We start from the raw sequence: 23,278 nt of genomic DNA on the forward strand, positions 1-23,278 counted from the left end.
CATGGCTTTTTCTCTGTGCCTCGGGGTAGATTAATCTGCTCCTGGTCCCTCAGTACTATCCCTCCCCACTGCAGTTCCAGAGGCAGCGTGGGGGGTGGGGTTCCCTGCCTTACCGTGTTTCCATCTCTTTTGATGTTCTCTGCATGGTCTCTCTATCTTCTGTTGTGCAGAAGCCATTCAGTCAGCCCTCAGTTTTTCTTCAGGAGGAATTGCTCTATAAATAGGTGTAGATGGGGTGAGTGAATGGAGAAGGTGAGTTCAGGATCTTTCCATGTCACTGTCTTGGACCAGAAGCCTCAAAAGTGCTTTATTTTAACCCAAGCTTCAATCTTTATAGAGCTTTCCGGTTAACTTTTTCTCCTAGGGCTGTGGCCTTTCAGCCCTTTCATACCAAGTCTGAGGCCTCTTGTCCTTGGTAAGCCATGAATTCCAGTTCTTATCTCTGTAGCCCTATTAGACTGGCTATCATTCTTCTCAACTTCTTGTCCACAGCTTTTGATTAGGCAAATGACTTAGGGAGAAAATTAGTGTTCTGTCTACCACCCTGAGAGTCTCTTCTTTCTAGAAGTTTGGCTTAGTAAGTCCTAGCTACCTTGGTAATTCACCAAGCATTTATTGTGCTGTGTTTGTTTACCTTTTTGGTTTTAGTGAGGTTGGTTTGAAATATGGTTGTTAACCATTAGGAGAAGGGAATAATCAGATTATCTGGTTTTGAAGTGAAATACTTTATTTTTTTTTAAAAGATTTTATTTTTAAGTAATCTCTACACACAACGTGGGTCTCAAACTTACAACTCCGAGACCAAGAGTCACATACTCGGGCACCTGGGTGGCTCAGTTGGTTAAGTGACTGCCTTCGGCTCAGGTCATGATCCTGGAGTCCCGGGATCGAGTCCCACATCGGGCTCCCTGCTCGGCAGGGAGTCTGCTTCTCCCTCTGACCCTCCTCCCTCTCATGTTCTCTGTCTCTCATTCTCTCTCTCGCAAATAAATAAAATCTTAAATAAATAAATAAATAAATAAATAAATAAATAAATAAATAAATAAATAAAAAGAAGAGTCACATACTCTATTGACTGAGCCAGCCAGGTGCCCTTTGAAGTGAATTACTTTATTCATTCATTCATTCGTTCGTTCGTTCATTACATGGGACTTGAACTCACAATGCTGAGATCAAGACCTGAGCTGAGATCAAGAGTAGGATGCTTTACCAATTGAGTCATCCAGATGCACCAGGAATGAATTACTTTAAATCAGAGGTTGGTGAGTTTTTCTGTAGACGGCTGGATAGTAAAACCTTAGTCTTTGAGGGTTGCATGGTCTCTGTCACTACTCAACTCTGTTCTGTAGTGCAAAAGCAGCTATATATAATACTTAAAACTTATGAGCATGGCTATGTTCCATTAAAACTTTATTTAGAAAAACAGGTGGCAGAGTGTAGTTTGCTAATTCTTGCTTTAAATGGAGAAAGAATGTAGCTTATAAAGAGTTGGGTGGAGCTAGTGAAGAAAAACTTTATTTCCACAGCCATTAATATTATTTTAAAAAATATTTGACTCCAGGGTGCCTGGGTGGCTCAGATGGTTAAGCGTCTGCCTTTGGCTCAGGTCATGATCCCAGGGTCCTGGGATCGAGTCCCACATCGGGCTCCCGGCTCAGCGGGGAGCCTGCTTCTCCCTCTGACCCTCTCCCCTCTCATGCTGTTTCTCTCTCGCTCGCTCTCTAAAAAATAAATAAAATCTTAAAAAAAAAAAAAAATTTGACTCCAGAGTAGAATCCTGAGCTTTGTGGAGCGTGATATAAAAGAATTAAATGTCATAATTCCTGATCTAGTTCAGGGCCTTATTAAAAGAAGCAGACTTTATATGAACAAAAACTTACACAAAGCAAGTATACCAATTAATCTAATACAGACCCAAGATATAAGTACTTAAGGGTGCTAGAGCAGTTCAAGAGATTGGGAAGGGGGCGCCTGGGTGGCTCAGATGGTTAAGTGTCTGCCTTTGGCTCGGGTCATGATCCCAGGGTCCTGGGATCGAGTCCCATGTCTGGCTCCTGGTTCAGCAGGGAGCCTGCTTCTCCCTCTGCCTCTCCCCCTGCTCGTGCTGTCTCTCTCTATCTCTGTGTCTTGAATGAATAAATAAAATCTTTAAAAAAAATAAAGGAGATTGGGAAGGACTCCATATTCTTAGCAATTAGTTCTTTTTTTTCTTTTCTTTTTAAATTTAATTCAATTTTATGTTACTTTATTTTTTATTATTAACAAATAATGTATTATTTGTTTCAGGGGTATGGGTCTATGATTCATCAGTCTGACACAATTCACAGTGCTCACCATAGCACATACCTTCCCCAATGTCTATCACCCAGCCACCCCATCCCTCCCACCCCGCTCCACTCCAGCAACCCTCAGTTTGTTTTCTGAGATTAAGAGTCTCTTATGGTTTGCCTCCCTCTCTGGTTTTGTCTTGTTTCATTTTTTAATCTGTTCCCCTATGATCCTCTGCCTTATTTCTCAAATTCCACATATCAGTGAGATCATCTGATAATTGTTTCTCTGATTGACTTATTTTGCTTAGCATAATACCCTCTAGTTCCATCCATGTCGTTGCAAATGGCAAGATTTCATTTTTTTGATGGCTGCATAATATTCCATTGTATATATATACACCACATCTTCTTTATCCATTCATCTGTTGATGGACATCTGGGCTCTTTCCATAGTTTGGCTATTGTGGACATTGCTGCTATAAACATTGGGGTGCAGGTGCCCCTTCAGATCACTACGTTTGTATCTTTGGGGGTAAATACCTGGTAGTGCAATTGTTGGGCCATATGGTAGCTCTATTTTCAACTTTTTGAGGAACCTCCATACTGTTTTCCAGAGTGGCTGCACCAGCTTGCATTCCCACCAACAGTGTAGGAGGGTTCCCCTTTCTCCGCATCCTCGCCAACATCTGTCGTTCCCTAACTTGTTAATTTTAGCCATTCTGACTGTTGTGAGGTGATATCTCATTGTGGTTTTGATTTGTATTTCCCTGATGCTGAGTGATGTGGAGCATTTTTTCATGTGTCTGTTGGCCATTTGGACCTCTTCTTTGGAAAAATGTCTGTTCATGTCTTTTGCCCATTTCTTGACTGGATTATTTGTTCCTTGGGTGTTGAGTTTGATAAGTTTTTTATAGATTTTGGATCCTAGCCCTTTATCTGATATGTCATTTGCAAATATCATCTCCCATTCTGTTGGTTGTCTTTTGGTTTTGTTGACTGTCCTTTGCTGTGCAAAAGCTTTCTATCTTGATGAAGTCCCAATAGTTCATTTTTGCCCTTGCTTCCCTCCCTTTGGCGATGTGTCTAGGAAGAAGTTGCTGAAGCTGAGGTCGAAGAGGTTGCTGCCTGTGTTCTCCTCAAGGATTTTGATGGATTCCTGTCTCACATTTAGGTCTTTCATCCATTTTGAGTCTATTTTTGTGTATGGTGTAAGGAAATGGTCCAGTTTCATTCTTCTGCATGTGACTGTCCAATTTTCCCAACACTGTTTGTTGAAGAGACTGTCTTTTTTCCATTGGATATTCTTTCCTGCTTTGTCAAAAATTAGTTGACCATAGAGTTGAGGGTCAATTTCTAAGTTCTCTATTCTATTCCATTGATCTATATGTCTATTTCTGTGCCAATACCATACTATCTTGATGATTACAGCTTTGTAATAAAGCTTGAAGTCCGGAATTGTGATGCCACCAGCTTTGCTTTTCTTTTTCAACATTCTTCTGGCTATTCAGGGTCTTTTCTGGTTCCATATAAATTTTAGGATTATTTGTTCCGTTTCTGTGAAAAAAGTTGATGGTATGTTGATAGGGATTGCATTAAATGTGTAGATTGCTCTAGGTAGCATAGACATTTTAACAATATTTGTTCTTCCAATCCATGGGCATGGAAACTTTTTCCATTTCTTTATGTCTTCCTCAATTTCTTTCATGAGTATTCTAGTTTTCTGAGTACAGATTCTTTGCCTCTTTGCTTAGATTTATTCCTAAGTATCTTATGGTTTTGGGTGCTGTTGTAAATGGGATCAACTCCTTAATTTCTCTTTCTTCTGTCTTGTTGTTGGTATATAGGAATGCCACTGATTTCTTTGCACTGATTTTATATCCTGCCACTTTACTGAATTCCTGTATGAGTTCTAGCAGTTTTGGGGTGGAGTCTTTTGGGTTTTCTACATAAAGTATCATATCATCTGCAAAGAGTGAGGGTTTGACTTCTTCTTTGCCAATTCAGATGCCTTTTATTTCTTTTTGTTGTCTGATTGCTGTGGCTAGGACTTGTGATACTATGTTGAATAGCAGTGGTGATAGTGGACATCCCTGCCATTTTCCTGACCTTAAGGGAAAAGCTCTCAGTTTTTCCCCATTAAGAATGATATTCGCTGTGGGTTTTTCATAGATGGCTTTTATGATATCTAGGTATGTACCCTCTATCCCTCCTCTGTGAAGAGTTTTAATCAAGAAAGGATGTTGTATTTTGTCAAATGCTTTTTCTGCATCTGCTGAGTGGATCATATGGTTCTTATCCTTTCTTTTATTAATGTAGTGTATCATATTGGTTGGTTTGTGGATGTTGAACTGAACTTGCAGCCCAGGAATAAATCCCACTTGGTCGTGGTGAATAATCCTTTTAATGTACTGTTGGATCCTATTGGCTGGTATTTTGGTGAGAATTTTTCATCAGGGATATTGGTCTGTAATTCTCCTTTTTGGTGGGGTCTTTGTCTGGTTTTGGGATCAAGGTAATGCTGGCCTCATAAAATGAGCTTGGAAGTTTGCCTTCCATTTCTATTTTTTAGAACGGTTTCAGAAGAATAGGTATTAATTCTTCTTTAAATGTCTGGTAGAATTCCCCTGGGAAGCCATCTGGCCTGGGCTCTGGTTTGTTGGGAGATTTTTGATTATTGCTTCAATTTCCTTGCTGGTTATGGGTCTGTTCAGGTTTTCTGTTTCTTCCTGGTTCAGTTTTGGTAGTTTATATGTCTCTAGGAATGCATCAATTTCTTCCACATTGTCTAATTTGTTGGCATATAGTTGCTCATAATATGTTCTTATAATTGTTTGTATTTATTTGGTGTTGGTTGTGATCTCTCCTCTTTCATTCATCATTTTATTTATTTGGGTCCTTTCTCTTTTCTTTTTGATAAGTCTGGCCAGGGGCTTATCAATCTTATTAATTCTTTCAAAGAACCAGCTCCTAGTTTCATTGATCTGTTCTGGTTTTTTTTGGTTTCTATTTCATTGATTTCTGCTCTGATCTTTATTATTTCTCTTCTCCAGCTGGGTTTAGGCTTTATTTGCTGTTCTTTCTCCAGCTCCTTTAGGTGTAGGATTAGGTTGTGTATTTGAGACCTTGTTTCTTGAGAAAGGCTTCTATTGCTGTATACTTCCCTTTTAGGACTGCCTTTGCTGAATCCCAAAGATTTTGAACAGTTGTGTTTTCATTTTCATTTGTTTCCATGAATTTTTTTTTTTAATTCTTCTTTAATTTCCTAGTTGACCCATTCATTCTTTAGTAGGATGCTCTTTAGCCTCCATGTATTTGAGTTCTTTCCAACTTTCCTCTTGTGACTGAGTTTGAGTGTCAAAGCACTGTGGTCTGAAAATATGCAGGGAATGATCCCAATATTGTGGTTGAGACCTGATTTGTGACCCAGGATGTGATCTATCCTGGAGAATGTTCCATGTGCACTAGAGAAGGATGTGTATTCTGTAGTTTTGGGATGGAATGTTCTGAATATATCTGTGAAGTCCATCTGGTCCAATGTATCATTTAAAGCCCTTATTTCCTTGTTGATCTTTTGCTTAAATGATCTGTCAATTTCAGTGAGGGGGGTGTTAAAGTCCCCTACTGTTACTGTATTATTGTCGACGTGTTTGGTTTTGTTATTAATTGACTTATATAATTGGCTGCTCCCATGTTAGGGTCATAAATATTTAAAATTTTTAGATCTTCTTGTTGGATAGACCCTTTAAGTATGATACAGTGTCCTTCCTGATCTCTTATCATTGTCTTTGGTTTAAAATCTAATTTGTCTGATATAAGGATTGCCACCCCAGCTTTCTTTTGATGTCCATTCACATGGTAAATGGTTTTCCACCCCCTCACTTTAAGTCTGGAGGTGTCTTTGGGTCTAAAATGAGTCTCTTGCAGACAGCATATAGATGCGTCCTGCTTTTTTATCCAATCTGATACCCTGTGTCTTTTGATTGGGGCATTTAGCCCATTTACATTCAGGATAACTATTGAAAGATATGAATTTAATGTCATTGTATTGCCTGTAAGGTGACTGTTACCGTATATTGTCTCTGTTCCTTTCTGTTCTGTTACTTTTGGGCTCTCTCTTTGCTTAGAGGACCCCTTTCAATATTTCTTGTAGGGCTGGTTTGGTGATTGCAAATTCTTTTAGTTTCTGTTTTCCTGGAGGCTTTTTATCTGTTTTCAATGAGAGCCTAGCTGGATAAAGTATTCTTGGCTGCATATTTTTTTCATTTAGTACCTGAATATATCATGCCAGTCCTTTCTGGCCTGCCAGGTCTCTGTGGATAGGTCTGCTGCCAATCTAATGTTTCTACCATTGTAGGTTACAGACGTCTTGTCCTTAGCTGCTTTCAGGATTTTCTCTGTCTCTGAGATTTGTGAGTTTTACTAGTAGATGTCGGGGTGTTGACCTATTTTTATTGATTTTGAGGGGGGCTCTCTGTGCCTTCTGGATTTTGATGCCTGTTTCCTTCCCCAATTAGGGAAGTTCTCTGCTATGATTTGCTCAAATATACCTTCTGCCCCTCTCTCTCTTCTTCTTCTGGGATCCCAATTATTCTAATATTGTTTTGCTTTATGGTATCACTTATCTCTTGAATTTTCCCCTCATGATCCAGTAGTTGTTTATCGCTTTTTCAGCTTCTTTATTCTCTATCATTTGGTCTTCTCTAGCACTAATTCTCTCTTTTGCCTCATTTATCCTAGTAGTTAGAGCCTCCTTTTTTTTTTTTTAGATTTTATTTATTAATTTTTAAGATTTTATTCATTTAACACAGAGAGACACAGTGGGAGAGGGAGTGTACAAGCAGGGGAAGGAGCAGGCAGAAGGAGAGGGAGAAGCAGGCTTCCACTGAGCAGGGAGCCTGATGTGGGGCTCGATCCCAGGACTGGGAGATCATGACCTGAGCTGAAGGCAGACGCTTAACCATCTGAGCCACCCAGGCGCCCCTAGAGCCTCCATTTTTGATTGCACCTCATTAATAGTCTTTTCGATTTTGACTTGGTTAGATTTTATTTCTCCAGAAAGGGATTCTCTAGTATCTTCTATGGTTTTTTTCAAGCCTAGCTAGTATCTTTTAATCATTATTCTGAACTCTAGTTCAGACATCTTACTAATCTCCATATTGACTAGGTCACTGGAAGTTGATACTGCCTCTTATTCTTTTTTTCTTTGAGGTGAGTTTTCCATTTTGTCATTTTGTCCAGAGAAGAACAGATGAACAAGAACAAAATGCTAAAATGGTAACAACAACCCCAGAGAAATATACACTAAATAATTAGAAGAGACCCAAAACCAGGGGGAAAAGAAAAAAAATATATGATCAAGCTGGTGAATAGAGCAGAGCCATACACTAGATTTGGGGTGTATTTTGGTCTGTTAGAAGAAACTGCATCCCAAAATTTTAAAGAAAGAAAAACTTATAATATATATATATGTACATATATATACACACACACAAAATAACATTAAATACAATGAAGGGATAGAATATGACTAAAAATGAAAATTAAAAAAGATTTTGAAAAAGGAATTGATAAGATAAGCAGTTGGTTTAAAAAGGAAAGAAGAAAAATTCAAGAAGAAAAAGAAAAAATAAAGAAAATTTTAAAAATTAAAGTTGAAAGAATAAAGAAACAAGAAAGCTGGGGTGCCTAGGTGGCTCAATCCGTGAAGTGTCTGCCTTTGGCTCAGGTCCTGATCTCAGGGTCCTGGGATTCAGCCCCACATCGGGCTCCCTGCTCAGTGGAGAGTCTGCTTCTTCCCCTCTCTCTCCCTCCCCCAACCCCTTCTCTCAAATAAATAAAAGTCTTTTAAAAAAAATAATTAAAAAAAAAAAGAATCATGGTAAAAAAGCCATGAATTCTACGTGCAGTATTCCCCTAGTGCTGGACTTCTGCCGTTCTCATTGATCGGTAAACTTGGTCTTGGCTGGCTGTTCTCGCTGATCTTCTGGGGAGGGGCCTGTTGCCGTGGTTTCCAAATGTCTCTGCCGGAGGCGGAATTGCCCCGCCCTTGCCCCCTCCCGGCTAAGTAATCTGCTCGGGTTTGCTCTCCGGGGCTTTTGTTCCCTGCGAGCTTTCCGTACAGCTTTGGAGGCGGAGAGTGAAAATGGCGGCCTCCCAATCTCCGCCTCGGAGGAGCCGAGAACTCGGGGCCCCGCTCCTCAGTGAGCCCCCAGAGAAAAGCCGTCAGTCACTCCCATCTCCCCGCTCTCCAGCCACACTCCGTGCTCGCCCGGCCTGTGACCGCGCATTTCTATCTCTGGCACCCGACCCCGGGTGGAGTCTCCAAACCCAGCAGATCCCTGCGGTGCGCTCCCGCGCGGCTCCTCCCGGGGGAGGAAGGGGAGTCTCCCCGGATCTGCCGCTTGTTGGGTCCCTGCTGGAGGAGCAGTGGCCCGACTGTGCCGCGGATGACGGTTTATGGCCACCCCGAGCTGAGAGCCCGCGCCTCAGCTCCATCTCTGCAACTGGCTTCCCCGCTCTGATACCTGGGAGCTCTGCTGCACTCAGGCACCCCCCGTCTTTCTGTGACCCCGAGGGTCCTGAGACCACACTGTCCCGTGAGGGTTCCACCCCCCGCTTAGCCACCGGAGTGACATCCCTCAGCGGAGCCAACTTCTAAAAGTTCCGATTTTGTGCTCCGCGGCTCTATCACTTGCCAGAAGCGGCCGACGGAGGCCCCTCCCCCGCCGTCTATCCTCCCGAATATCGCCTCAGATTCACTTCTCCGCACATCCTACCTTCCAGAAAGTGGTCGCTTTTCTGTTCAGAGAGTCGCTGCTCTTCTTTTCTTCGATCTCCTGTTGAGTTCGTAGGTGTTCAGAGTGGTTTGATCCCTATCCAGCTGAATTCCTGGGACCAGACGAGATCCAGGTCTCCTACTCCTCCGCCATCTTGGACCACACTCCTCTTAGTGCTTAGTTCTACACAGCCTTTACATGATAACTACAGCAAACAGGTTTTATGATGGGATGGTAAAAGAGAGATCCAGGGTACATGTGGTGGGCCAGCCTCCTAGTGAAGGTCCCTAGGATTACAAGAGGCAACATCAAGGTTCTGGATATTCACTCATTCAGCCAATATTTAAGAACCCACCATGTGCCAATGGTAAACTATGTATCTTACTATATATCAGTGTGCAAAATGGAAGAGAATACCTATTTTATGGAGCTTATTATACCTTAGTGGGGTGAGACCATACATATATTTGTACATAGTCTGTCCTGTGATTATAAGAACTATGAAGAAAAATAAAGCAAGTGACAGGGACAGGCAATCATCACTGGAGCGCTGGTTTGAGAGGTTGCTATTTGTCATACGTTGGTTAGGAAAGGCCTCTCTGGTCTGATGATGTATGAGCAGACAGCTGACTCTGTGCAGGCCACTGATGAGGTGAGACTATAGAGTTCATGGGACGAGATGAGGAAAGAACTTTCCAGGCAGAAGGAAATGTAAAGGTGCTAGCTGTCTGAGTGCACTAAGTGGAAAGAATAGACACATTTCTGCTATGTAAGTGCAGCACTAGTTCTGCAGACAAGTGTTTATGATAGGAAAAAAGAATACCTACTTTTGTCTATTTACACATTTAGAAATAGTAATACTTTAATAAAAGGTCAGTCTTGAAACTAGTACTATCAACGTCAAGGTTCTTTAGCCATGAGCCTTTCATTCTTTTTTTTTTTTATTATTAAAGATTTTTATTTATTTATTTATTTGAGAGAGAGAGAGAAACAGCATGAGAGGGGAGAGGGTCAGAGGGAGAAGCAGGCTCCCCGCTGAGCCGGGAGCCCGATGTGGGACTCGATCCCAGGACTCCGGGACCATGACTTGAGCCGAAGGCAGTCGCTTAACCAACTGAGCCACCCAGGCGCCCGAGCCTTTCATTCTTATATGGTAGGCGGCATAGCCTAATGCACCTGCAACTGTGTCCCCCTTCTCCCCAAGCTGAGGTCTGTCTGATCCTCCAACAGTGGAGGGCCTTGGTCCATTCACTTGACCACTACTGATCCCATGACCCTTAAGAAACAAATGTTTCAATTTTCCTGGAATATTAAAGATACTGGGGGCACCAGACAGGTCTTAATCAGTTCTGACTGCTATGACAAAATACCATTAATTTCTCACAGTTCTGGCAGCCCGGGAGTCCAACACTGAGATGGGTGTCAGCTGATTTGTTTCCTGGTTAGAGGTCTCTTGCTCACACCTACTTTCTTCCTGTATCTTCTCCTGGTGGAAAGAAAGAGCTCTGGTCCCCTCCTCTTCTTATAAGGGCACTAATCCCATTATAAGGGCTCTACCCTTAAGACTTCATCTAACCCTAATCACTTCACAAAGGCCTCACCTCTAGATGCCATCACATTGGGGTTTGGGGCTTTTAACATAACAGTTTGCAGGCAGTGCAAACATTTAGTTCATATCAGGGCATAGTTCTCCTCAATCAGAATTGGCATACTTAAGCAAGAAGTTTTAGATAGACATTAGATTAATATAAAGATAACAGAAATAGAAGGAGAAACAGGAAAAAAATAAGATAAAAGAGATAATTAAATATAAAATATATTTACTTACATTTCAGCATGCAACGGACACTCCATAAATGTTTGCTTGTGGTTAATCAAAATAATTCCTGTCACACACCTAACACTAAACTTATTATATACATGAATACTTAGCAGTGTTTCTATTTTGTTTCTATCCTTTCCATATTTAAGGAATTATTATTATGGCAGACTAACAAATGAATGGAAGGTGAATGTAGGTTTGCTAGTGTATTGTGTCAAGCACTGTCACTCAGTTATGTGCTCATTTTGTTTTTTTACTTTTGTATAAAATATTTTGTGCATTGTTAATTAACCTCTTTTATCTCTTGTCACTTTCTTTTAGGGCTTTTTTATCATGAAATGTCCAGACTTAACGATTTTGGCTTCCCAGTTGATATATCTTAACTTATCCTTTAACGATATCAGTTACTTTCCCACAGAAGTGAGTCCATTTTTATCATTGTGAATATCACACTAATTTCTTATTAATAATAATTATAATAAAAAATAGACATTTATGATACCCTGGAAAAGAGTAAAAAAAGAGATAGATGATATAGCCAATCAATGTTCCTTTGCTGATTCTACTACATTAGTTCAAAGGGTTTATATAAAATGTACCAAATAGAGATCTGTGATACTTTATCATTCTACTCATGTTTGTTTCTCCCTTCTGTTCCTCAGATACTTTGTCTTAAAAATTTACAAATACTATTACTGAGAAATAATCCTATCAAAGAAATCTCTTCTGAAATTCAACAACTTAAGCTCCTTAGAATATTCAGCATTGCCTTTAATTTGATTACTACTCTTCCACCTGGGTAAGGTCGATAGCCTGAGATTATGAGCACAGAAAATAAAGAGCTTATAATTTAGAAAGAGATCAATTTCCCTTTTGAAAATGGCTAGCAACTTTTTTAGCCATTGAATGATTCCCATTCTCTTCCAATTAGCTGATTTGCTTCTTATCATTGTGTTAAAGGTAATCCTAGCAGCTACATAAATGGCAACTAATGCGGGGCTAGTGAATGCTCATCTAGAGATTCATTATTTGAGTATAGATTAAATGAACACAAATCATAGAAGGAGGCTCAAGTGAGAAACTTGCACTGATCTCTTGACAGCCTTTGTGCATATGGAAAGGACACTGCATATGGAATTAGGAAATCTAGACTTTTAACTTCAAAATTGATAATGATCTGTTTTATCTGGAGAGTCACTTAACCTTCTTGCTCTCAATTTCCTAATCTATAAATCAAGAAATTAGCCAGTATGATACGTAACATCCTTTAATGGGAATGTTGATATTTGGGTATAAAAGGGATGGAATTTTTCCAGACATATGGACTGGTAATTATTTAATTCCTAAACCAAAACCTTAGCCAAATGCAAAACAAGATACATCTTTCAGGTTAGAGTTTAACAAATTGAATGTGGCTTAAGGGCAAAGGGACAGGGACTCTTAAATAGTTGAACAACATTTTATAAAGAAGATTCTCATAGTAATTAAGGAAATGCATCAAAATTCATTTATAAAGTTGTTCACCCAGCATTGTTCATATTTATCAATCCAACAAATTCTACATTCATAAACTGTAAAACTATTCAATCATTTAAAAGAACAAAAAAGCATGTAAAAGTTATACCATGTCTGTATAAATAAATATATATATATATGCATTTCACATCACATATAATATATATAAGAAATCAACACTAAAAGTAAGAATATTGCATAAATATATATATATATGCATTTCACATCACATATAATATATATAAGAAATCAACACTAAAAGTAAGAATATTGCATTGTGTGTATTTTATTTCTGTTTAAATCATCTATATTTTTCAACAGTAATGTAAATTGTATTTTCCCTGCCTTGATACTAGAAGCAGCTATTTCTCTAAGTAAACCCTGCTTCCTTTTTATTGGAAGATGGTATTTAAAACTGAGATCTGGGTACTAGATGTTCCAATGCTATTGGGACGACATTGCTTCTAGACACTCCCTGGGAACAGAGCTAAGTAATATATGTATGTATACTAATCTGTGTGTACACTCATGTCTATAATTATTTCTGTGTGTGTGTATATATATATATTTGTGTATATATATGCACACACATAACCCTGCATGTATATATACACATATATGCACACACAACTACATATATATGTGCATATAGAGACACTTATATATATGTATATGTGCATATATGTATATGTGCATCTAAATAAAATTTATATTTAATAATCTATAAAATTGTAATTATAAACTTTAATAACCGTAACTGTCATTTAAACAAAATGTAAAAATTCCTAAAGCAACTACAACTTGTTCATAACTACAGGGTCAACATTGTTCACTATTTAGAGATTAAGCAAATTAGTTTGAACTATTGGTTAACTATTGGTTATATTCAAAAAGTTTTAAGGAGCTATTTCTCAAAAATATTAGTGTTTCTAAAATAAAGCAGTATATATATATATATATATATATATATATATATATATTTAAAGATTTTATTTATTTACTTGACAGAGAGAGAGAGAGCACAGACGGGGGAGTGGCAGAGGGAGAGGGAGAAGCAGGCTCCCCGTCGAGCAGGGACCCCGATGCGGGGCTCAATCCCAGGACCCCAGGATCATGATCTGAGCTGAAGGCAGATGCTCAACCATCTGAGCCACCCAGGCACCCCTAAAGCAGTATATTTTTTTATTAAATAACATAGGTTATGTATGCATATCAAGGGGAGACAGACAGCACAGATTCACCAAGGCCTAAATTTTTGTTGCTACTATTTTTGCTTTGACCTGCTTGGGGCATAGAGTATAAAGCAAATGCAGATAGGAAAGCCCGGATTCCTTAGGCACAAAGACCTGGGTTCTCATCCTAGCTATGCCCCTTACACGTAGGCCCTCTACAGTTACAGTTATGCCCTTGATTATACTATGGAAATGTATAATCCACTCTCTCAGATTAAATGAAGTTTTGTAACCATGAAAAGGTCTGTGATTTGCCTATTTAATTTTCTTGTAAAATAAATAGATCATTTCAAAAATCCAAAAGGTTTCTTCTTTTTCCCAAAGCTTTGAGATAGCATTTGTTCATGAAATATGTGGGATATTTTGTTCATTTAAGGGGTAATGACATCACCAGAATGTGTCTCTCTCCTATCCTTGTTTTGTTTTGTTTTCCCCTTTCTTTTGTTTCTTGTCTTTTTCCATCCTAAAGCCTAACTGGAGGGCCCTCACAGCCTCCAGAAAGAACCCACTCCACTGACACCTTGACTTCGGACTTCCGGCCTCCAGAACTGTGAGAGATTGTGTCCGTTGCTCTGAGCCACCTGGCTTTGTGGTTATTTGTTAGGTCAGCCCTAGGAAACTAATACAGCAACCAAGAAAAGATTATCTCTAAATGTGTTAGAAATTTCTCAGGTGGCTTTTTCTGTATGGGGCTTTATCCACTCCAAACATTTCAAAGCAGTCTTAAAGGATAAATGAATCCTTTTAGGAACTTTGGTTGTCATTAAACTACCTATAATGAAAAGAAGTCCATAAATTTCAAGATCGTAGAAAAATGTAGTTTCTCTATACTTCTATTTGCTCAAGTATTTAATTCTTTATTCATACCTCGTAATGACAAACATGTAATCATTTTTAATTTCATTTTCTCTTTCTATCTAAGGTTATTTTTTTTGTCCCATCTTGAGGAACTTGATATTTCTTACAATAGTATTGTTTCCATTCCAAATGAAATCCAGAAACTCAGGTATTTTGGAAGTCGTAAGTACACAAAGTCGTATGCCCTGTAAGGATATATTTGGTGATGACTGTGTTGGAGAAAATTGAGTTCTTTCATATATTTAATAGCCACAAAACATAATATATGAAAACATCACATTTACAAAAACATAATTTGAATGATTGGTATTTTTAAGACGCAATATTTTCAGTAATTATTTAAAAGCTGTACCAATGGCTCCTTAATAGAATGACACGCATCATTTTGTCCGTTTTTCTGTGTGTACACCTCTAGTTCTTATCAGTTTTATTTATTTGGGGTAAGGAAATACATATATACAGTGTAAGCCTAATACCAAGCTCTGATTCTTTCTCACATTGATTTTTAAAAAGTCTCTGAAGTTCATCTATGTCCTCCTAGGTCAGTACCATACTATTTTGATTATGACTTTAGAATAATTTTTAATAATTAGTAGGGAGATTATTTTTCAATAATAGTCTTTTAACTATTCTCTTTAGATCATGAGCTTTAAGATCATTTAATATAATTCGAAGCTCCTCCACCCCAAAAAAATATAAACACAAAACTGAGGTTTTGATTGGAATTGTCCTGAGTTTATATATAAATTTTGAAGAATTTACATTTCTGATGTTAATAAATCTTTTCATCCTAAAACATAGCATATTTTTTTCGTTTGTTCAGCTCTTGTTTTATGTCCTTCATAAGAATTTATGAATTGGGGTACCTGGGTGGCTCCATTGGCTGAGGGGCCAACTCTTGGTTTCGGCTCAGGTCATGATTTCAGGGTTGTGAGATCGAGCCCCACCTCCAGACCCACATCAGGCTCTGCACAGAGCCTGCTTGAGATTCTTGCCCTCTCCCTCTCCCTTCCTCTCTCCTCCCCATACTCTCTCTCTCTAAAATAAACAAATAAAATCTTTTTTAAAATTTATGACTCATTTCACATAAGTCCTTTATCTTTATTACTAACCTTCTCTAAGTATTCTATAATTGTGTTGCTACCATGAATGTAACATTTTCTCTAATTTTTATTTCTAGCTATTGCCAGTACAGAATAGAGAAAAGCTATGTCCTTCCTTACGTGAATTTAAAATCAAGCTATATAACCAAAATTATCTTCATTCTGGTTCACTTTTACTAGATTTTCTTTGGTTTTCTAGGAGCATAGTCTTATCTTCAGTAAAGCAAGATATTTTTCTCTCTGCTTTTCTAATATTTGTACCAGTTATTTAATTATCCGTGCAAAAATCTTTATATTTTAATAGGAGAATTCAACCTGCTCACGTTTGTTATGGCTGGTAGCTGATATATTCCATTTTTTTCCTTCCATTTTACTGTGTATTTATTGTTTATTTATATTTTTCTTTTCCTATTTGCCTTCTGTGTGTGTGTGTGTGTGTGTGTGTGATTTTTTTCAGGATGCTATTTGTTCTCTTTTTTTCCTCCCACATTAATTTTGGAACTCTACTGTACTTTCCCAGGCTATTAATGGCTATCTTTTTTCCCCCCAAAACACAAAAACACATTTTTCTTTAATATTTTATAAAACCAAGATAAAAGCTACTTCCCCCTCTATGGTGGTCCATCCCCCTCTGCTGCCTTCCACCAACAGTTGAGACCTTGAGAATTCTTTTATCTTCCTGCTTTTCCTCCAAATTCACTTACCCCTTATTTGATTCTAGGTGTTGCTGAGATGGTTTAGAAACTTCAGTTTCATGTTCTCATTAGTATTTTTCTCTTCATTACATCTCTTTTTATTTAAAGAATATTTATTTAGTGCTGAGGTCTCATAAGCATTTGCAGTCATTCTCCATTTATATTTGACTCTATGTATTTCAAGACCCATAGCTTACTGCCCTTCTTTCGTCTCATCCAGAACCTGGAGATACCTCCTTTGATTCATTGTCTAGAGTTTTCTCTTATTTACGTTCCTCAGTTAGAGTTTGTGGGCCATTTTTTCCTCTGAATCTTTAATCCTAACAGATAACTGGTGGCTCCAGTAGGTGGGTGGTCGTGCATTGCAGCCCCTTCCATAAGAGGTCCTCAGCAACCCAGCCTCCCCCAGATTCCAGTGCCTGATGCTGGTTTGATTTCTTCTTCCTTTTAAGTGGTTCCTACTTTTATCTGGAAAGACTATGATTTTCTCATAATCCTGAGTCTTCAGGAATTTTATCAGATTATGCTTAAGAGTGTGTCTTTTTTTTTTTTTTTTAACCTGTTAAAACTGTTCTGTACCTAATTCTACCATGGCTAGGGGAAACTGATGTTCCCCACACCAATAAGCAATTCTAGGACATGTGCTGGGTGTCCTACAATTCAACTCAATTCTGACACTATCCACCTGGAGATGGCATCAGATTTTACTGGTTGAGGGCTCAGTTCCATAAGGCAGCCCATCCCCCCCCCCCCCCCGCCCCTTCAGCTACAGGTGGAGACCTGTGCTTCTTACCAACCAGCTACAGGTTGGAGGTTCCCATGACTCCCTCTTCGGGTTCTGTTAATTTGCTAGACTGGCTCACAGAAGTCAGGAAATCTGTTGACACTCTGGGTTACCTGTTTATTATAAAGGATATATATTAGAGGATACAAATCAATAGCCAGATGAAGAGATACATCAGGCAAAATCCCAAATAAAGGAGCTTCTGTCCTCATGAAGTTTAGGACCTGGCCCACTGGCATATTGAAGTGTTCTGATTCACCAACCTGGGAAGTCTCTGACCCGTCTCTCTCTCTCTTTTTTTTATGTGGAGGTTTCATTACATAGGCATGATTAATTAAACCAGTGGCCATTGGCAATTGATTTAACCTCTGGACCCTCTACCCTCCCTGGAAGTCATGGCCATTTATGGTTGGAACGGTTCCCTAAAAACCAGCCCCATCTTTAGGTGCTTTCCCCAAGTCACTTCATTAACAGAAACCCAGTTGTGGTGGAAAGGAGCTTGTTAATGAAAAATAAGACACCCATTTCACCTTTATGGCTCTGAAGTGAATTCAAGAAGTGAGAACAAGAGACAAAATATAACAAAAGATGTTCCCCTTGCTCTTACTGCTCAGGAAATTTCAAGGGTTTTGGGAGCTGTGATCCGGGAACTGTGGACGAAGACGAAATATATATTTCTTGTAAGTCACAAAATCACATCTGTCTTTCAGGGAATTCAAGGAACTCTTTTAATCACCAGCTTAAACTTTTTTGTTTTTAGTCAAGGAAATATGTTTAACCATCACCACTTCTCCATCTGTTTCATTTTCTCTTCCGGAAACACCTATTATTTATATGTTAGGGCTCTTGGACCTGTCATCCATGGCATCTATATAGTTTTTTCTTGTGCTTTTTCTTTATATTTTTGCTCTGAGTTATTTCTTCTACTTTGTCTTTACCTCTAATCTGTATGAAGACCATGTTCTTCTTCAGCTCATCCACTTAATTCTTTAGTTTTACAAATCATGTATTTGGGTTCAAGAAAGTCTGTGTGTGTGTGTGTGTTATTAAGTGAATTTTATTAAGTGTTTCTCCTGCTCCCCACCCCAACGTCTCTGCCTCCACAGAGTGTAATTGCCCCAGGAGCACTGTTCTGTGTGTTTGTCAGTTTTTCTCTTCTGGCTGATCTGTCTTCTGCTCAGGACCAAAGGCAGTCTTCGAGCACCATTCAGAGAGTGTCAGTGGTGTGACAGGAGAAAGTTTCTCTGCCCCCTAGGATGCTCAGCTGCTAAGGCTGTCTCAACGTGGAGCTCTTCCAGCTTTAAAGATTGTTTAGCCTATCAAACTCCGCAGAACTCATCGAGAGGAAAGATGAGCCCAGACTGCTGAAACCTCTAAGATAAAGCAACTCTGGCGGGGGCAGCCTCCCCCAGGGCATTTGAGGACCCTCACTGGCATTTCCCTAGAGTCCATGACACTTATTCTGGTTTTCCATTGGGCTCTCTGCTGCTGGCCCTTAGGCTTGTGTTTGGTGTTGAGGGAGCAAAGTGACAATGCCATCTCTCTCCTTTGGGACCAAAGTAAAGCCTGAGATCTTGCTCACCTTTTCCAATCTGTGACAAGTGCAGTAGTCAGACTGTGGCTGAGGGATGAAGACAGCTGAGGTGCCATCTTCCTAGCCTCATTGTTTCAAATCCCTCCTTGACCATGTTTTAATATTGTCAGCAGGAGTCAGAACCAAAGAATTTAAATTGTGTGAGGAAGAAACTACACTGCACATGAGAATCTAGAGTTCCCAGCAACTTATGACCTACAGTCCTCATGTCATCCACTTCACTCCTAGCACCTTTGACAAGTTGGACTAGCCTTTGATTTGTATTTATGTGTCCCTCATAAACAGATACTTTTCTGCCTGTCCTCAGCACGAAGTAGAAAGGGGATGAGTGACTGTAAAACAAACAAACAAACAAAAAAACACCATTGAGACAAGTAGTATAAAATGAGAAAATCAGTAATGGTGGTTCTCTTTGAACAAAGGAATCACTATTATCAGAAGCAACTGACACAGTAAAAACTAAGGGGATTCAGGTGATGAAAAATCAAAGTTGCAACATAGCACATGATACATTTTGATAGTGTTAATTTCACAGTTTTGATTAGGCTTGAAGGAAAAAAATATGTACTGGTGTTCAATTTGTCTATGAAAATAGATTCTTTCTTTGTATCATTATACTATACTATATTTTTTCTTTTTTCCTAATGACATGTTGCAAAGACCCAGAGTACATGCTGTAACTCTACTAGTCACACAAATGCACTCATCTGTATAATAACAAACTGTTTCATTTGCTTTATAATTCTCTGATTCTAAGCAAATACTTAAACACTTGTATTTTACTGCTACTACGTTTGATGCCAATTTGCAGAAACACTGGGAAAAAATTTTACTTCAGTATTATAAATTGCATAAATACCTTTTAAATTTAGTTTCCTTTATTTGCAGATCACTTGAAAAACTGAATGTTGATGGGAATGAACTGACGACTTTTCCATCTGCAATTTTGAAGCTTAACCTGAAAAAAATCCTGTTTGAGAATACTTTCACACATCCTGCTTTTTGGAAAGAGAATTCTTTGAATAGCCCACCGTCTCTTACTCAGATTACTTCTTTTTTCTTTTTAAAAAATAATCTACATGAATATTATGATGTGATCCCAGTGGAAATTCAAAAGCTACTAAAATGGTGAGCAAATTCCAAAGCCCTTTTAATGAAAATACACTTTTAAGCATTTAAAATGTTATTCATTAGAGGGCAGGTGACAGTTTTAACACACCCACACCACAGCCTCGAACATACATAGAATTCTTTAAATTTCTCCTTCTGGCTCTTCAAACATAATAATATCGTCTAAATGCAGCCCATTTACCAATATTCTCAAGTTACTACTTAATTCCAGTGTGAGTTACAAATTGCTGAGGTGTACCTGGCAACATCTATAGCATTGTGATATTCATCTTTTCTATGAATTACTAAGGACATAGAAGTGGTTTCTTCCAAAAAAGGGTTCTTTAGTCCCAGGCACACTATGCAGGGAAACACTTTATATTCTAACTTCCTAGAGACCAGGAAGAGAACAGCCTTATTTAGAGCAATTTCTCCTCCTCAGGGATTAATGGCCAGCATGAGAATCATTGCCTAATCTCAGGACCAGGGTTTTTAAGCCCCATGCATTAGGAGTCCACTCAGCTTATCTCATATTTCCTTCAGATGGTATAAAACTATTTTTACACTCATCAGTGCTTATATTACTAATTTGACAAATATTTGTTGTATGCCTAAGTAATTTCCCAGGAGTATATAAATTACCAATATTGACTCCATAAAAGGCAGGAAGCCTAAACAGACTAGTAATCATCAAAGAAATTGAAAAAGGTGATTAATAATCTACCAACAAAGAAGGGACCAGGACCCGAAGTTTTCAATTTTAATGCATTGAGATGTTAGTGCGCATGAGATTTGAATGTACATGAAAAACTAAGAAAAATCTCGAAGGCCAAAAAGTTTTATAAAGAAGTAAAACCTAACTAGTGAGTGGTAAACAGATATGGGACAAGATTTGAATTCACATAAAGTAGGGAAAGCTGAACCTGACAGTCCTCAACTCTGTACCCAAGAATGGGCTAAGTGTCCTCAAGCAGTGCCTTTTTTCCAGTTAAACAAATGTTTTCAAAAGAAACATCCTCAGTTTAGACTTTGGAGATTCCAGGAAATTAAGTTCAAGTTCAATTTAAAGAAATTTCCAAATACATGAGGAAATAAGCCACCAAGAGTAAAAGTCAGCAAAACCAATCAACAGGTACACGTCTCCAAGGATCTAAGATATTAGAATTTTACAGAACATGAAATACCTACTTTACGTGTTTAAAGTAATAAAATATAATTTTATTTTTTTATTTTTTATTTTTTTTAAGATTTTATTTTTATTTATTTGACAGAGAGAGACACAGCGAGAGAGGGAACACAAGCAGGGGGAGTGGGAGAGGGAGAAGCAGGCTTCCCGCGGAGCAGGGAGCCCGATTCGGGACTCGATCCCAGGACTCTGGGATCATGACCTGAGCGGAAGGCAGACGCTTAACCATCTGAGCCTAAAATATAATTTTAACTTTAAAAGTGGTTAAGGGCACCTGGGTGGCTCAGTTGGTTGAGCGACTGCCTTTGGCTCAGGTCATGATCCCGGAGTCCCGGGATCGAGTCCCACATCGGGCTCCCTGCTCGCCGGGGGATCTGCTTCCCCCTCTGCCCTCTTCCCTCTTGTGCTCTCTGTCTCATTCTCTCTCTCTCAAATAAATAAATAAAATCTTGAAAAAAAAAGTGGTTAAGAAATAAAAGACTATCAAATATGACCCGGCAAATATGAACAAGAAATTTTAAATGAAATTCAATTCAAGAAAGTAAGTGTTAACAGTTGAAATTAACTTGGTGCATGGATTAAACAGACAACTATACACACATGCAGAGGGAACTGAAGACAGTCTTGCATCTATGCAGACAGGAGGTAAACAGATACATACTCTAACATAGACGTATAATCCCTGAGAATTCTGTAAATTTTCAGAAGTAATGAAAGATGCGAATTCAGATGCTGAAAGCTCTACACAAGCTAAGTTATTTACCACCTTGTGGTAAAACTGAAGGACACCACAGACAAGGACAAAGACTTAAAATCATGTAGGGACAAAAAAGCCACTTAAAAGAATAACAAGTCCGCTGCCAGCAACAGTGGGACGGTAACTGAAGACATGTGATTTTGCCCAGCACAACTAACCTGCAAGAACAAGGGAGAAAGAATGTCGTTTCAGAAAAAAGAAAGCAGATAATTCACTTGCCCTAGATTTTCACTAAAGGAACTTGTAAAGGTGGTGCATCAGGACTCCAGGAGCAGGTCCTGGGATGTAAGAAGGAATGGAAGGAAAATATATTAGAAATATGTGGATAAACAAACATGATCTCTATGATCTATGAAATAGTAGTAACAACAATGCCTATGGTGTGGTGTTAAAAAGAAGGTCTAACTAAAACCAGACATCAAAAAATTAGAGATATGGGGCTCCTGCGTGGCTCAGTTGGTTAAGTGTCTGACTCCTGGTTTTGGCTCAGGTCATGATCTCAGGATTGTGAGACCCAGCCCCACATTGGGCTCTGTGCTCAGCAGGGAGTCTGCTTAAGATTCTCTCTCTTGGGGCGCCTGGGTGGCTCAGTCGGTTAAGCGACTGCCTTTGGGTCAGGTCATGATCCCAGAGTCCTGGGATAGAGCCCCGCATTGGGCTCCCTGCTCAGCAGAGAGCCTGCTTCTCCCTTTTCCTTGGCCTGTCTCTCTGCCTACCTGTGCTCTCTGTCTCTCCGTCAAATAAATAAATAAAAAATATCTTAAAAAAAAAAAAGATTCTCTCTCTTCCTCTCCCTCTGCCTCTCCCCCGCATGCTCGTATATGTGCACACACTCTCTAAAAAAAAAAAAAAAAGAGAGATGTGATATTTAAATGATACTTTTTATAATAGCAGAAAGAAATATACTCTGTATTTATGGAGAGAAAACTTAAAGCTTGACAAAAAGGTAAAGAAGTTTGAATTAAATGAGAAAGATACATATTCAGGTATAATAAGATTCAATGCCAAAATATATCAGTTCTCCCTAAAAAGAGCTGTATATTCAATGTAGTTCTGGTCAAAACCTCAACAGAGTCTTCTGAAAAACTTGGTAAGCTGGTTATAAAATGTATGGAAAAGCAGAGACTCCAAAATGGCCAAGATAAGCCTGAGAAAGAAGCCTAATATGAAGGGACTTGCTGACCAGATATAAAGACTTATTATCAAGTTAGAGAAAGTAATACAGGTGGTATTAAATGCAAGGAAAGACAAATTAACCAGTGGAAGAGAACTCATAGTCTAGTTACATTCTCATGCATATGTGAAAACTTGGTATCCGACAAAATAGCACTGTGGATCAGTACGGAAAGGGGAGACTTTTCAATAAATGATACTGAGATCTTCGGTCACCTACAGGGGAAAAATGTACAGTTAGATTCCTGCTGTTTGTCACTATCACATATAAAATCATTTCCAGTTGGATTAATGATTTAAATATGAAAAGCAAAACTTTAAAGCCTTTACAAGCAAGTATAGGAGACTAATCTGTATGACTTCATGACAGGGAAAGATACTTTAAGCAAAACAAAAAATATAA

At 38.8% G+C, this 23,278-nt stretch overlaps 1 protein-coding gene across 1 annotated transcript in view; it reads left to right on the top strand.

Annotated features, from left to right (window-relative positions):
* Positions 1 to 23,278, top strand: part of LRRC63 (leucine rich repeat containing 63) — a 46,679-nt gene that overhangs the window by 21,445 nt on the left and 1,956 nt on the right. Inside the window, exons 5-8 of the mRNA XM_045868560.1 lie at positions 11,190 to 11,288; positions 11,531 to 11,667; positions 14,538 to 14,621; positions 19,538 to 19,777. Coding sequence (XP_045724516.1) covers positions 11,190 to 11,288; positions 11,531 to 11,667; positions 14,538 to 14,621; positions 19,538 to 19,777 — 560 coding nt within the window. The remainder of the gene's footprint in view (positions 1 to 11,189; positions 11,289 to 11,530; positions 11,668 to 14,537; positions 14,622 to 19,537; positions 19,778 to 23,278) is intronic.

This window comes from Mirounga angustirostris, unplaced genomic scaffold (assembly GCF_029215605.1).
Source record: "Mirounga angustirostris isolate CCGP_5_RB_7025 unplaced genomic scaffold, mMirAng1.0.hap1 SCAF_3, whole genome shotgun sequence".
NCBI classification, from domain to species: domain Eukaryota; kingdom Metazoa; phylum Chordata; class Mammalia; order Carnivora; family Phocidae; genus Mirounga; species Mirounga angustirostris.